Source organism: Corylus avellana, chromosome 5, assembly GCF_965113065.1.
Source record: "Corylus avellana chromosome 5, dhCorAvel1.hap1.2, whole genome shotgun sequence".
Taxonomy (NCBI): Eukaryota; Viridiplantae; Streptophyta; class Magnoliopsida; order Fagales; family Betulaceae; genus Corylus; species Corylus avellana.
The window spans coordinates 29728471-29743591 of NC_142494.1; the positions used below are offsets into that span (position 1 = coordinate 29728471).

The 15121-nt window shown below is 33.3% G+C and overlaps 1 protein-coding gene across 2 annotated transcripts; it reads left to right on the forward strand.

Moving 5' to 3' along the window:
- Positions 1–4315: 4315 nt before the first annotated feature.
- SK13 (shaggy-like kinase 13) lies at positions 4316–11106 on the forward strand. 2 transcript variants are annotated; one of them, XM_088516958.1, is made up of 13 exons: positions 4316–4512; positions 5555–5772; positions 5874–5966; positions 7494–7553; positions 7668–7940; positions 8450–8524; positions 8598–8654; positions 9422–9562; positions 9702–9752; positions 9868–9963; positions 10061–10144; positions 10595–10697; positions 10772–11106. In XM_088516958.1, the coding sequence occupies exons 2-13, from the start codon at positions 5635–5637 to the stop codon at positions 10852–10854; spliced, it is 1254 nt and encodes a 417-aa protein (XP_088373084.1). In that variant the 5' UTR covers positions 4316–4512; positions 5555–5634; the 3' UTR covers positions 10855–11106. The 2 variants fall into 2 exon arrangements, with proteins under 2 accessions (XP_088373084.1, XP_059449748.1); XM_059593765.2 differs by having other exon boundaries at positions 4316–4510; positions 5630–5772.
- Positions 11107–15121: the final 4015 nt, after the last annotated feature.

Below are 15121 nucleotides of genomic sequence, written 5' to 3' on the forward strand. Positions count from 1 at the left end.
TCTGAAATTTTGTGGACATACCTTCTAATAAATTTTTGTGTTTTGTGATTATTTGTTTTTGCATATCACCGGTTTCAATAAATATAATAAACTTTCTAAGGACTGATATGAAAATGGTGTTATCGTGTCAATTGAATTGATGGACCGGGTGTCAGATTGATACTTTATGAGACTTTTGGAATGACACGTTAAATTAAATTCATCTACTGTAAAACGTTTAAGGTACATCAACATGCATGCATATTCGTACAAAACAGTTTGTCATAGATTCGGGTACTTGGGTTGTATGCATGTTTTGGTCACACTACACGTCATGCATACATATACCATGAGTCATAATTAATTAGCTAGCCTCTTTTAAATTAAATTAAATCCTAAAATCATTACATTGACTCTCGAATGTTCATGTGGCCTCCGAAAATAGGAAAAAAGAAAGAAAATTTGTACGTAGCACACAATCTGGCCCAGAAAACGAATCAAAGTATGCTTAAAAAAAGCCATTAAAAGCGGCAAGGGACAAGGCAAAATCTTGGAATAAACCTTATGAATGACATCAAAAGATGTAGATGTGGGCCATCATCCTTAATTCCACAGATGGATTAATTGTCAATTTCCTCTTTTTCTTTTTCTTTTTTTTTGTTTTGTTTGTGTGTGAAAGTGATAGTTACATGTGATTCTTCTTGTTATCGTCTTTTATAAAAGAAAACCGTTAAATTCGTTTCCCCAGATATCATGCCATGGCTTTAGGGATTGGCCCCTCTACAGTACGTATAACATAAGGAAGACGATACTTTTGGGGTTAATTCTCCTCACCTGGCCTTTCACCAATTTCATGTCCCATCGGTTTAGCTCTTTCAAAATACACAGTTTTAAAAAATTAACTGTTTGGTAAAATTACATTTCATTCGTTTTAATTGTGTGTTTTTAAAAACGCACTCTATTATCTATTATGCAACATCGTTTCATCGCCTAAGATTGGAGGATCCCCAACCTCTTTTGCTTGGATGGCTATATATAAGTGTAAACGTTTGTGCTCATTATGCGGCACTATGGGCAGCAACTACTAGATCCTTTTATGACGGCATTCTCTTTTATCCCCTCCTCTCAGCTCTATTCCTATTCACCTATTGTTAATGGAAAAGGCACTCCTTCTTTGATTTAGGCCCGTTTAGTTTTTTCATTTTTTCATTTTTTTTTTTGTACCAATAATAATAATAATAATATCATTTTTTAAAACGCACTCCCAAACATCAAAATGCCTTATATGCAATCTTGTTTAGACTTTAGCTTGCAAAATCACATGGCCAGACACTTTATAAATTGAGTTATAGAACTCTAAAAGAGATAGAGGTTCAAAATTTCAATACAATTATTGATATTACTTTTGTCCCATACAAAGTATGTACAGATTATTATATTTCTAAAGTAGTAAGCAGTCATCTCCAATAATTACTGCACAAAATCACCGGAATTAGCAGTAGGAAGAAGAAGCAGCATAACTCACAGAAGACGCAATGTTTGAAAATAGAGTACTAAATCCGTGATACCAACGTTACATTGATCACGCCATGTTATTAGCACTCCACTGACCATCAGGGGGAATAATATGCACCCCATTAAATATAATTAAAATCTTGAGGAACAAATTCAATGTTCCTTCTCATAAACTCCAATTACATCCACTCTATTATTACACATGTGAGTTTGACTTCCAACTCACAACATTGAGTTATGATTTAGATCGATTAGAGCAAAGCTTTTTTCCAGATTGAGTTGAAATACATGTAATTTTTATGTGCATTTTAAAATAAACGAGAGAATTACATGTCTTAAAGGACAAATGTCACGTATGTTCTATTAATCGTGTTAAAAATGTATGCAAGGATGGCGTATTCTAAGAACTTATGTCAATTAACCAGTAACACCCTTTAATGTTGCCAATTTGATCTAGTTCTAGTGGACCTAAGGATATGAGGCCTAATGTAATAGAGGCCCATCAGTTGCGCCACCGATAAGGAGATGACACATGGCACACCTGACAAGCTCTTTGAAAAAATATTGAATCGTGATTTTACTAACTTGATCTACCTAAATTGATTGTTCTTGTTTCTTGAGGTGTGCAATGACCCGGCCGTCCAATTATAAATATTGATTTGTTCAATCTCATAAATGCAAGCTTTCTAGCATTTGCTTTGGATTTTTCATAATATTATAATATTCTTACATAATTGAATTTAGGAGAAATTTCAAACTCCTAAGTACTACTACGCGTTTTGAGAATACTTCCATTTTTTTTTTTTTTTTTTTTTTTTAAATCTCAATTTAACACTTTAAACTATCAATTTGATTCAATTGACCGCTCCCTCATTCAAATTTAGCGGTTAACCCTTACCGGAAATTATTAAAAAGACTAAATTACCCTTCAATTTTTTGTTTTAATTTTTATTTTGAAATTGAGGGTAAATTTAAAATTTTATTTTATTTTTTAAAAAAGAGGTATAAATGTTATTTTATCACTTTTAACGTTTAAAATTTAACAGATGGGGTACATGTTGCATTAAATTAAAAATTCAAAGAGTGAAATTAAGAATTTTTAAAATTTTGGAGAGTCTTCTCAAAATACGTAATAATTCTCCTTAAATTTATCAATCAACTTAATCTTTTGAAATAACCTAAGAATATTATTAGGGATTATATTTTAATCCGAGGGTTCTAACAACAATCTAGAAAGTGTTTGGCATCTTCCTTCGCTTTGAAAATGGTTGCTTTTTGACACCTTTTTTTTTTTTTTTCTAATTTAAATACAAAATTAATCAAACGTACGTTAATCAATCACCATCAGGAGGTGTTTTCCATTATTCCTTTTTCTTTTTTCCTTTATCTGTTTAGTCTGCATCGATCACATGCATGCATGGTTGAATTTAGTGCAGAGTTTTTAGAAATCTGTAAAAAAAGATTCTCGTACTTGTTTTTTGTTTTGTAAATAAGATTCTCGTACTTGAATCCCCATAAGTGATAATTAACGGTTAGATCTTTGTTGTTCTTCGTTACTCAAGGTTGATTTAGTATTGTTCTTAAGAGATGGCTCAATTAATTCTGAACTACGCCTCGTAAAGTGAAGGCCACTAGTTCGAATCCCCCCTCATTCTTTTATGTAGACACGTCAAAAAATAAATAAATAAAAAGTCTGGTTTAGTACTGAAAAATGATTCATTCAAATTAGACTAAGTTTGTAGCATAAAACTATAAAAGGATTTAAAAGCTACTTTCTAGTCTATTTTTCAGACATGCATGCACATTGCTTCAATAGGTGCACATCATAGAGGCATCAAAAACAACAATTTCTGCAATGGACTCTTTTCCTTTCTTGTCCCCAGCTCCCACACTTTTTCCTAACACTTTCTGGTGCTGAGGCCAATTCTATCCACTTGAGTAAGCATTAACAAATGAGAATGTTAGGAATTCTCCCTTTCTTTCTAGTGTTTTACCCTCCGACCTTCTTATTTTTTATATTTTTTTCTATCAAAAATATAACCAAACTTATGTCCTCTCATAAGATTTGATAATTATTCGATACTAAATTTGAAACGTGGACAATATTTTGTTGATTATGGCCTATAGATAACCTGATAGATTTTAAACCGTTTATTTAAAATAAATTATTCAAATTAGAGTTGTTGCACCCCAGAGGTGGTTCAGCCGCATTGTGTGACAGGTTGACAATCAAGGAAACATTGATAGGGTGGAGAGGTGGCCGAAAACAATTTTCTAACAATTTATTTTCACATTGTAGGAAACGTGGTAAATTTTGAACCGTTTATTTAAAGCACCACGTGCAACTTCTTAAATAAAAACGTGTTATATATTATCTCTTGATTATTTCCTCATTTTCTCAAATTTCAAAATTACCATTAAATCTGTGGGTCAATGTGAGTTTCTCACATATCCAATGTCAATTTTGAAATTTGGAAAAATGAAAGAAGAAGTGGGAGAAAAAAGAAATAATTTATTGCACGGAATCTCGATGCGTGCCAATGGCCAACTCAAGACAATTCCCAATGGGATGCCCATGGGCCATGGCCATTTCCAGCCCAATTCAACAAAGGAAATTCAATCTGTGAGGCCCAAATTTGTACCTTGGAGCAATAGGAGATGTATGCTATCATTTCTTGGTCTCCGAAGCCGGTGAAGACCATGACGTCAGTCTCTAACTCACCCAACCACTTGCTCCCACGTGTCAAACTAGAGTCCAAAGTTTGGACGTGAAAACTGACTCTTAACTAAAATTGATAAATGCCCGTTGGGTTCCGGTCTGCCGGTTCAGAATCTGAGATACACAGAGCATCCAAAGAAGAGTCTCTCTCGCTTACTCTCAGTCAAACCCGTAAGAAACTCCTCTGAAATTTCGAAGGCTCTTTCTCTTATTTTACAAGAAAATCTCTGTTTGCGCGTTTGGATCGAAGAAATTGCAAAATGTGAGGGATTTACAGCTTCACACTTCGCAGCACAGGTAGATATACTTCTGTGCTTCTACTTAAAGTTCTGTTTGGTTTCCAAGAAAAGAGGCAAAAAGCGAAGGGGAGAGAGTTTTTGTTTTTACTTTATGGTTGCTTTGATTTCTGGAAAATGAGGGAGTCGAGCTAAGCTGAGATTGGCGGTTGCTTTAGGCTTGGTTCAGTGGAGTTGAGAAGGTTGCGATTTTGAAGTTTTTTTTTTTTTTCCTAGTTTTCTATTTTCTCAGCAAACAAGTTGAGTTTTTAGGTCTCTTTGTTATGTACGAAGAAGATTCTCTCTCTCTCCCTCCCTTTTTTAGTTTGAGGTTACAAAATAGCTGCCACTGCCTTTTGTTTTGACTTGAGCTGATTTTGGTGGTTACAGATTCGGCATTTTGAGTTTTTGGCAAGTTTCTATATTTATATTGAAGTGCATCAGATTAGGGATGTGGCTGACTTAGTACTTTGTTTGGTTGCTAAGAAAAGTTCAGAAAAATTATGCCTTTTTATTATATGTTGGATTTACAAGGGGAAAAAATAAGTATTGGGGTATTGTTAGGGTTGTAGGAATCTATGTTATCAATCTATTGGCATGTAAATAGTTAAACCAAAATCTATGAATGTACGATATGAAATGGAGAATGTGGTTGTGTTTAATCAAATGAAAACTTTATGAGAGTATACATCTGCATACTTCTTTGAAATCTATACAGCTTACAAATACAGTGTAGCTAGGTTAAGCGCATAATAATGACATGATGTTATATATATTAAATATTTCAAGGGCACTGCAATAAAATGCTAGCAGATTTATCTTAATACCCGATATTGATGCTTAGAATTAACGCACTCTTGGTAAGTATATTATGTTTCTCAAGTTAAATGTTTTCTGATAAGTTAATTATGACAATGTGTGTTTAGTTGCGATGGGTCCATGATGCCACATTATTGCTCAGTTTATGAGTTTCACTTCATATCTCAATGAGTAGTATGTACTATTGTTGCGTCAGAGTTTGTGATATTTTTACCTCTTTTATTTATTTATTTTTTTCCCCAGGTTATATAAGGCTTGCACTTGTTGACATGGATTGTGTTTTCTAAGAAACTGCATATATCTCGCCTCTATATCTCTTCAGTATTTATGGCTTCCGCTGGCATAGCTCCTCCCAGTGTGGCTCCTTCTTCAGCCGTCGGAAAACCTGCCGGCGAGGCAATGATTGTTGATAAGCTCCCAGAGGAAATCAATGAAATGAAGATCAGGGATGAAAAGGTTGAAAAGGTTGGCTTCTCAAATATATCTGAATCACCTTTTGTCAGTGTATAGTCAGTTTTTGTTTTATTCTCCATGTCTTTTCTTTATTGATGGTTTCTGTGTGATAGGAAATGGAAGCAACAGTGGTCGATGGAAATGGAACTGAAACTGGACACATTATTGTAACTACGATTGGCGGTCGAAATGGTCAACCCAAACAGGTAGACAAGCAAAACACTATATTTGTAATTGCATCAGCTCTAATTAAGTTTTGACTGCAGAGAGTACGGTTAAGTATACACTTGTGGGTATAAAAAGATTGAGTCCCACCGTGGAAATATGCCAAGAGTGTGAGTGGTTAATATAGCATAATTGGGTCCAAATTCATGCACTTAAGCTTTTGGGTTGAGTAGCGTCCCAACATGCTATATTATTGTCTCATTAGAAGATTCTCTATGGTGTCAACCTCTCTAACAACTGGTATTAGAACCGACAATTGTGTGTGCTATGGTAGAGTGGACAAAGGATCCTTGGAGTAAGGAAAAAGGTGAAAGGTGCGGGCATGGACGATGATCCTTAGAGTAAGAGGCAAAGGATCATGGCATGGGAACGAACATGGATCCTTGGAGTATGGGCAAAGGTGCAAAGTGTGAACATAAACAAGGGTCTCTGGATTAAGGGGCAAAGGTTCACAGCACAACCACAAACGAAAGTCCATGGAGTAATGGAAAAAGTACATGGCACAGACAAACCACATAGCACCAAGTGATCTTGGAGATGGCCAATACGATTGATATAAAAAAAAGATTTCTGTTTGTAGGGAAGTGTAGCAATGTGGTGATGGACTCACACGCGAGGGGGGAATTTTTGAGTATACATGTGTGAGTGTGAAAAGACTAAGTCACATTGAAAAGAGGTCATAAGTGTGATTTGTTAATATAGCATAGTTTGGTCCAAACCCCTAGGCTTAAGCTTTTAGGTTGAATGGTGTCCCAATGTGCTATATTATGGTCTCACTGAAAGACTCTCCAAAATGTCTATCTCTTTAACAAGAACATCACATGTACCTCTGTGAGATAGATCATTCTGGAAGAAAAAAAAAATTAAAAAAATAAAAATAAAAATTGAGAAGTTAGTTGTGAGAGGCCATGAAGCTCCATGTCTTTATCTTGAAAACTAAATCAGAAAGGAAATGACATCGATAATTGTGGCCATCGAGATATCATAGGTAGAAACTGCTGATTTGATGCAATAAATAGGTTATAGGGAATTCATTGTAAACTCTAAAATATATATTTATACAAACCTAGTGACAGGTTTTCTGGAGTTGGGCTTCTGAGTTTCCGCCTTTTGTTTCTTGGATCATGTGTGATCTTTTAGCATGTACACCACTTGATATGAATACATACAACTCTTCAGATACTTCTATTCTTTTTCAATCGTGCACATTCACACAAAGGTTTTTTAAAAAAATTCATGTTCTTCTCCTTGGAAAATGTTTTTCCATTGCAAGCTTTTTTTTTTTTTTTTGTTTTTTTTCTTTTGTTAAGTAATGTATATTAAGAAAACGCGCAGAGGGGCACAACCCAAGTACACATGAAGTATACAAGCGGAACCCGTACGACGTAGAGTTACTCATGAAGTAAACCACACACACTGATTAATTTGTTGAAGTTGATGAGTTACTTTAACCTTTCATTTGACATTGTTAAGTTCTTTAGCTTTAATTTTTCTGATGTGTACTGCAGACCATAAGTTACATGGCAGAGCGCGTTGTGGGCCAGGGTTCATTTGGTATTGTGTTTCAGGTGACGCTTTAATTGCAAATCATAAGTTATCTATATTGATAGCTGATTTTTTTGTAGCCTTTTTGATAAGGATTACAGATAATTATTTGAAACCTTAAACATTCTATTTTGCAGGCTAAGTGTCTAGAAACTGGAGAAACTGTTGCAATCAAGAAGGTATTGCAGGATAAGAGATATAAGAACCGTGAGTTGCAAACGATGCGCCTTCTTGATCATCCAAATGTTGTGTCTCTCAAACATTGCTTCTTCTCAACCACGGACAAAGATGAGCTCTATCTCAATTTGGTGCTTGAATATGTACCTGAGACTGTATACCGTGTAGCCAAGCACTACAGCAAGGCAAATCAGCGGATGCCCATGATATATGTCAAACTCTACACATATCAGGTTATTTATGCTGTCATTTTTTTTTCTTTCCTTTTTTGTGTAAGAATGTTGTTGTTTAGAATGTGTTATCTTGGCTATACTTTGTTATAGACTATTTTAGCAGATTTGTGATTATCCAGTGCAAGTAAGCTAATTAGAAGCTACTTATGGTAAGGCGGATTTTTATTTTATTTATTTTTATGTTGGCGCATATGAGTATCCATTTTGATGAAGACAGAGAAATAGGTGTAAGACCGTTACACTTCCTCATTATGAGCATGCCCATTTGGGCATAACATAAAAAAATCAACTTTTTCTTCTCTCAGCTATTTTAGATCACCTTACAGACACTGTTGATATTGGAAACGGAACCTTCTATCAAGAAGTAAATGTGATATAATAATGGCAGTAGATAACATTCTCTTATATGAATTATTGCAATATTAGGGAACTAGTTCTTGATCTCCAGAATATCTTGTTTGCATATAGTGGCTATACTGTGATATATAATACCTCTTGGATTTTGGCAGATATGTAGAGCTTTGGCATATATTCATGGAGGCATAGGTGTGTGCCATAGGGACATTAAGCCACAGAATCTACTGGTATGTATTTGAAAATTATGGATTTTTCCTTAATGAAATTGGATCCTATTAATAACACAATTTCTTGTTACAGGTTAATCCTCATACTCACCAGGTCAAGCTATGCGACTTTGGAAGTGCAAAAGTTCTGGTAGTATTTTTTTTGCCTTGTCTCTTGATTTCCTAATGTCATATGCATAGATAACTTTTAGTTGCATAGTTCTTGTGAGAATGGCAAGATCTAACTTCTAGTTGTCAGTTTTTGGATTTGAAGATATTAGAATGTAGTAAGATAACTTGAAATGGTTGATATTTGCATGTTTATTAAGAAGCTAATAGATTGAGCCTAGTTAGCTCTGTAAGCACTTCCTGATAGATACCTACAGAGAGAGTCCTAGACTTTCCTTACGTGGTCTTTGCTAGGAAACTAAATGAGGGATAAGATGAGATCTTAATACTTGTCTTTGGTGAGTTCAAAGTGTTGTTGTTGTTGTTGTTTTTTTTTTTTCAATCATTAAGGTTCAGAGATAGTGAAGCGAAATTTACTAAGGAACCTTAAAAAATTACAGTATAATATCACCCCCTAGCAGATATCTTCTTCTTCTTCTTCGTTTCTTTTCTTTGCCTTTTTCCTTGCAAATTTATTTTTTAGACCTTTTAGTTCTTAGAATGATAAAAATGGATGGATGAATACAGAACCATGGATTAAAGAAGTGAAGTTCTGGATTTCATTTGCAATTATGCATGGTCTAGCCTTTAAGACTTGTTTGGGTGTATCTTTTTTCTGTCTTCTTCAAAATCTTTTGCCACATGATGTCAATGGTATTCCCTCAGGTTGGGCCTTCATTTTATGAGCTCTGATTTTATTACCTCAACCCCTTATGAATCTGTTGCTTCTTTATTTATCATCTGGAACAGGTAAAAGGCGAGCCAAATATATCATATATTTGTTCTCGTTATTATCGAGCACCTGAACTCATATTTGGAGCAACTGAATACACTACTGCAATTGACATCTGGTCTGTGGGTTGTGTTCTCGCTGAGCTGCTGCTTGGACAGGTTCTCCGCAAATCAGAAAATTTTACTTTTTAGCTGGGTACTTTTTTTTTCTTGGATTCACTTAATGTATAGCAGGGAATGATTGAGAATATTGCTGCTTTCTTTTTTCTTTTTCTTTGGGCCTTCCCAAAACTTTTAGCCTCTCTTTCCAGGTGAAAGTGGAGTTGATCAGCTTGTTGAAATTATTAAGGTAAGATCTCAACCTTTTGTGTGAGTGAGAAAATTTCCATCATTAGATAAACTTAAGTTTTGATTGATCGTCTTTCGTAAATCAAACATAATTGAATAAGCTTTTCTTAAAATAGGTGCTTGGTACCCCGACTCGTGAGGAAATCAAATGTATGAATCCAAACTATACAGAGTTTAAATTCCCACAAATCAAGGCCCACCCTTGGCATAAGGTGAATCCCCTGGCTTCCGTGTTCCACATTTTCTGCTGATGATGTTTTCTACATGATACATGCAGATTTATCTGATCTTGCCTTCTTTTGCACACAGATATTCCACAAGCGCATGCCCCCAGAAGCAGTAGATCTTGTTTCAAGACTTCTTCAGTACTCTCCTAATCTACGGTGCACTGCTGTAAGTATCTCCATTTGCTATTCGTTTTGTTGTGATGCAAGTGAAGGATTAGATTAATCTTTTCTATCAGCCATTCAGTTTACCGTGTGGAAATTTCCTTTATACTTTTCATATGGCTTGCCTTGTCAAAACCTCTGTGTGTGGTTTCTTTCATGTTTATATCTGTTGTCTCTTTACCAAAAAACCTTAGCATTTCTTTGAATGAACAATGAAAAAGGATGTCCCTTTTGTTGCCCAGTGTGAATAATTCCATCATTTCTTAGATTTTCAGTTATGATTCTAGATTCCACACCCTATACTTATTTGAATGCTATGTAAAGTGAAATAACAACGTAAATGGCTCAGGGAAATAAAGAACAAGATAAATGATCATTTCCATGGAATAACCAATTCTCTGCTACTGTTTTATCATTGTCAATCTGATGATCAACTGTCATATATCTTTTGCAGTTAGAGGCCTGCATCCACCCATTTTTCAATGAGCTTCGTGATCCTAGCACCCGTCTCCCTAATGGACGCCCCTTGCCACCTCTCTTCAACTTCAAACCTCAAGGTTATTCTCTTTCTCTTTTTCTACCTCGAACTATGCTTGAAGGCATGAACTGATCTGGCCAATACCATCTGTAGAGCTGAAAGGAGCAACTTCTGAGCTCCTGTCCAAACTGATACCAGAGCACGCCCGAAAGCAATGCCCCTTCCTTGCTTTGTAGATTGCAACATCAGTGCTGAATGAATGGAACAAACCATTGTAATATGGTTTCTGCAGAAGTTAGTGCCGACCTGTTTGTTGTTCTATCTAGTTTCGACTTTAAAGTATTTGATTGACAAATGATGTTGGTATTTACCCTTTGGTTTTTTGGGCTGTGGACGCATATTATTATTCTGTTAAGACTTGCGAGTGATTCTAAGTGGGTCGTGTCTGTAATCATAAAGTAGCTGCTTAATGTATAGTTTTGCCTTCAGCTCTTTTTCTCTCTTCCATGGACCGGTTCGGTATGCTTGGGTGTGGCCAAACCGGTTTGGACGATTCGAATGGAGATGATCCATTTGACCCAACCATGTTTGATTTTGAAACAAATTGAACCTGTGGACTAATTACTAATTAGGAATGAACCACAGGTTTGATCCAGTTCGGTCAGGTTGTTTTGGCGAGCCAGTTCAGGTGGAACCAATCTGAGCCGCTCTTATTTGGGTTCAGACAGTTCAAGCTGACTCAATTTGGACCGATTTTGGGTCGGGTTTGGCTTGGTCTAGTCATCTTTTTGCTACTAAAATTGTATGGTGAGTCAATATAGATAGACACAACGTCTTAATAGGTCAATAATGTCAAAAAAAGAAGAAGCTCAATGCGCATTTCAAGTTCTCATGAGCATTACATATCATAAAAGGCATCACTCTTACTCTAGCATTTGACAATACTCCACCTCCCCGACCTCAATATTTTCTCCATTACTAAAGTTTCTCTTTACCAAGTTGATTTCATTTACCATTTTAACCTTCTCCCAAATGATTAAAAATAGAGAGTAATGGAAATTCACTCTTATTGAGGATTATAAAGTCATGATTTGTATAGGACCTAAATAAGTAAAACAACAATGTTCTCAAATGAATTTAGTTGTTTTAAATTCATTTAAAGACGAGAAATGATTACTGCATATTTTATAATTTATAATCTTTGTTTTTTTTTTATCATATTATTATTACTATTAAAAATAATGTTGGGAATTATTATGACTATATAATTTAGTGAAAAGTACAAATAAAAGAGAAAAAAACAGTACACAGATGCTTGTGTCTAGAAAAGTGAGCAGCTAACTTTTTCCTATTATGTTAAATTATTCGCTTAAATTGATAATAAATGATGAATTTAATTTTTTAATTAATAGTTTAATAACGTACGTGATTAACACATTTTTATCTGATAAAATAAATATAATCTTTTAAAAACGTATTTAGGTGGATTAGAAGGTGTGTTAAAAAAATAGGTATATATAAGGACAATATGGGAAGTCAAATGAGTAAATATGAAAATATGAGGTCAAGATTTAAAGTTTGTACATTTAAGAGTCTATATAAAATTGATATCGATAGTCTTTTAAAAAGTTTAAATAATATACACCATTAAATATATTAATTTTAATTCATATAAATGGATAGTGGCTAGTAGTGACAATGACATGCATTGATAATTGGAATGCAGCAGTAAAAATGATAATAACACTGACATACATTGATAATAGGGTAGTGGGAGCCAACTAGGAAATGTATGTAATTACATTTCTGGGCTTGTTTCAACCCAAAAGGAGGGATCAAATTAGGAATTTAGCTTGCAGAGGTACTTGCACAAAATCCCTTCAAAGAGTACTTTCACAAGGAAACTTACCCACTAGTTTTCAGAATATTCTCATAATGTAAACATCACAGAATATTTATAACATGCTCCACCTGTAAGGCCTTTGCAGAAGAGATCTCTATTACCTTTTCATTCATAATATACGAGCCATCGTCTCTTAAAAATATTTGTATTCAATTATCGCTAAAATGAAGAATTATGTTCTCTGAAACGTTCTTAAAATTATTATCATTTGATTTATGATAAATTACTATTAAATTTATGCATAGAAATAATATGAGATTACTAGCGGCCCCTAACTGATTGAGTTATTCTTTAAGAATCAGGATAATACGAGAAGTTAAGTATGACTATATGAATTAAAAAAAAAAAAAAAATTATTATTATTATGAGATGGGAAGAGTGGTAAGAGCATTAGCTTTGGACTAGCCAAATACTATTTTTACCAAAATTTGTCTAAAATCGCCCCACATTGGACTCTCAAAAGCTACCATATATTTTGGATTTGCAAGAATTCCTCTCCAAATGTAGAGAGTAATTGCAGAAAAGGCAACAAATTTTGCCCAAATTTTATATTCTCTCTCTCCCTCTCAAGCCACTTTTAGAAGTTAGAACCCTTAAGTTGGAGATTGAGAGGCATCATCACGAGAAGTGATAAAGCGGCAATGGAAAGGAGCAAAGTGCAGCTTCCGCCTACGATCAAGAGGAATTGAGCGGCGTCTACATTGCAGTGGCACTCAATCTTGCAGCGCATGGCTTGTGCGAGATTCGACACTGGTCGCGTCGTGGAGCTTCATGGAGAGGAAGATAAAGGCCCCGTTTGACAACTCATTTTTCCTCTCATTCTCTTTTTCCTAAAAAAATTAACTTAAAAAATATTATAACTTTTTTTTTTTTTAAAAAAATTTTTATATTACATTAATTTTTTTATTATTATTACTTAAATAAAAAAATTATACAAAAGAAAAACTTTTTTACTTTTAAAAAAAAAAAAAAATTTAAAAAGGGAAAAGTCCACATAACCCCCTCAAACTACCACTCAATTGACAATGTCCCCCCAAACTTTCAATTGTGACAATGTTCCCCCAAACTACCAAAAATTGTCAATGTTCCCCCAATGACAAAATTACCCTCAGTAAATTTTTTTTTTATTTTTAAAAAAACTAAAACTTCTAGAAAAAACCTAAAACTAACAAAAAAAAAAATCCAAACGTTGGCCAATTTTTATTTTTTATTTTTTAAATCAATTTTATAAGAAAAAGTTTAAAAATTTTCGATTTTTTTTTTTATAAAAATTGAAAATTTTAGTTTTATTTTAGTTTTATAATTTTATCTAAATAAAAATTTACGTTTAAAAAAAATAAAATTTTCGTTTAATAAAATGAAATTTTTTGTTTTTTTAAAACTAAATAAAAAAATAGTTTTTTTTTTTAAAATAAAAATTTCCGTCTTATTTTTTTAAAAAAAATTGTTTTTTTTTTAAATATTATTTTTAAATTAAAAATTTTCGTTTTTTAAAAAAATCAAATTTTTTTTTTTTGAATTTATAGGAGTATTTTTGTCTTATTGAGAAATCTATAAGGGCATTTTTGTCCTATTGCTAGTCTTGAGGGGGGGACATTGACAATGTTTTGGTAGTTTGGAAGGGACATTGTCACAATTGAAAGTTTAGGGGGGACATTGTCAATTGGATGATAGTTTGAGGGGGGTATGTGGACTTTACCCATTTAAAAACTTTATATCACATCAATCATTTTTCTATTACTGTAGAAAAAATCAAATCATTTATAAAAAGCAAAGACGTCTTTTATTTTATAATTTGGAGAGAGAGAGTACTTAAAAATATAAATATAAAATTGAGAAGATTATTTTAATAAAATGTAGAAATACTTAAGAAGCGATATGTATTATATTTTTGAAAAATAAGTAGTTTAAGGTGCGTTTGAGATTGTAATTTCGCAAAAATAATTTGTGTTTTTAAAAAATATCACAAAACGTAAGGTGTTTAGTATTGCGATTTAAAAATTTAAAATAGGAAAAAAAAAAACGATTTCTATAAACAGATTAGATGATGCTTATATTTGAAAAAAAAGCCGAATTTAAACCAAAATTACAATTTTAAACAACAAATATTTGATAAAAAAATATTTTTTTAATATATTTTACTAAACATTATTATAATTTTAAAAAGTTGAGATTTAAAAACTCAATTTTTTAAATCGCAATTATTATAATTGGACCAAACTTTGACCAGTTCAATGGCAGTACTTTGTATTCTATGCCAGTGCTTTGTATCTTTTGTTTGGGAGGACTTTGCAGATAGTGACAGTAAACAGTAATAGTGACATGCATTGATAATTGGATGGTGGAAGCCAACTAGGAAATGTACCTAATTACAATTTTGGGCTTGAGGGATAAAATTAGGTAGAGAAATGCTACACGTTTTATTTATTTATTTTTAAAAATTAATTTTTAAATAATGTGTTTCTATCTCATGAACATAAAATATTTATTTTTTGTATATATAATGAATTTGTGTTGAAATTTCTTTTAATAGTGCGTTGATTGTTTGAGGGCCACAAGGTAATCAATGGAATATTATATTATTAGATGAAAATGTTGTT

Bases quoted from the DNA above. Each gene is read 5' to 3' on its own strand.
- SK13 (XM_088516958.1), top strand. From the start codon at position 5,635: ATGGCTTCCGCTGGCATAGCTCCTCCCAGTGTGGCTCCTTCTTCAGCC. The intron at 8,655-9,421 runs GTAGTATTTTTT...CATCTGGAACAG, and splicing joins TTGGAAGTGCAAAAGTTCTG to GTAAAAGGCGAGCCAAATAT. The intron at 9,563-9,701 runs GTTCTCCGCAAA...CAAAACTTTTAG, and splicing joins CTGAGCTGCTGCTTGGACAG to CCTCTCTTTCCAGGTGAAAG.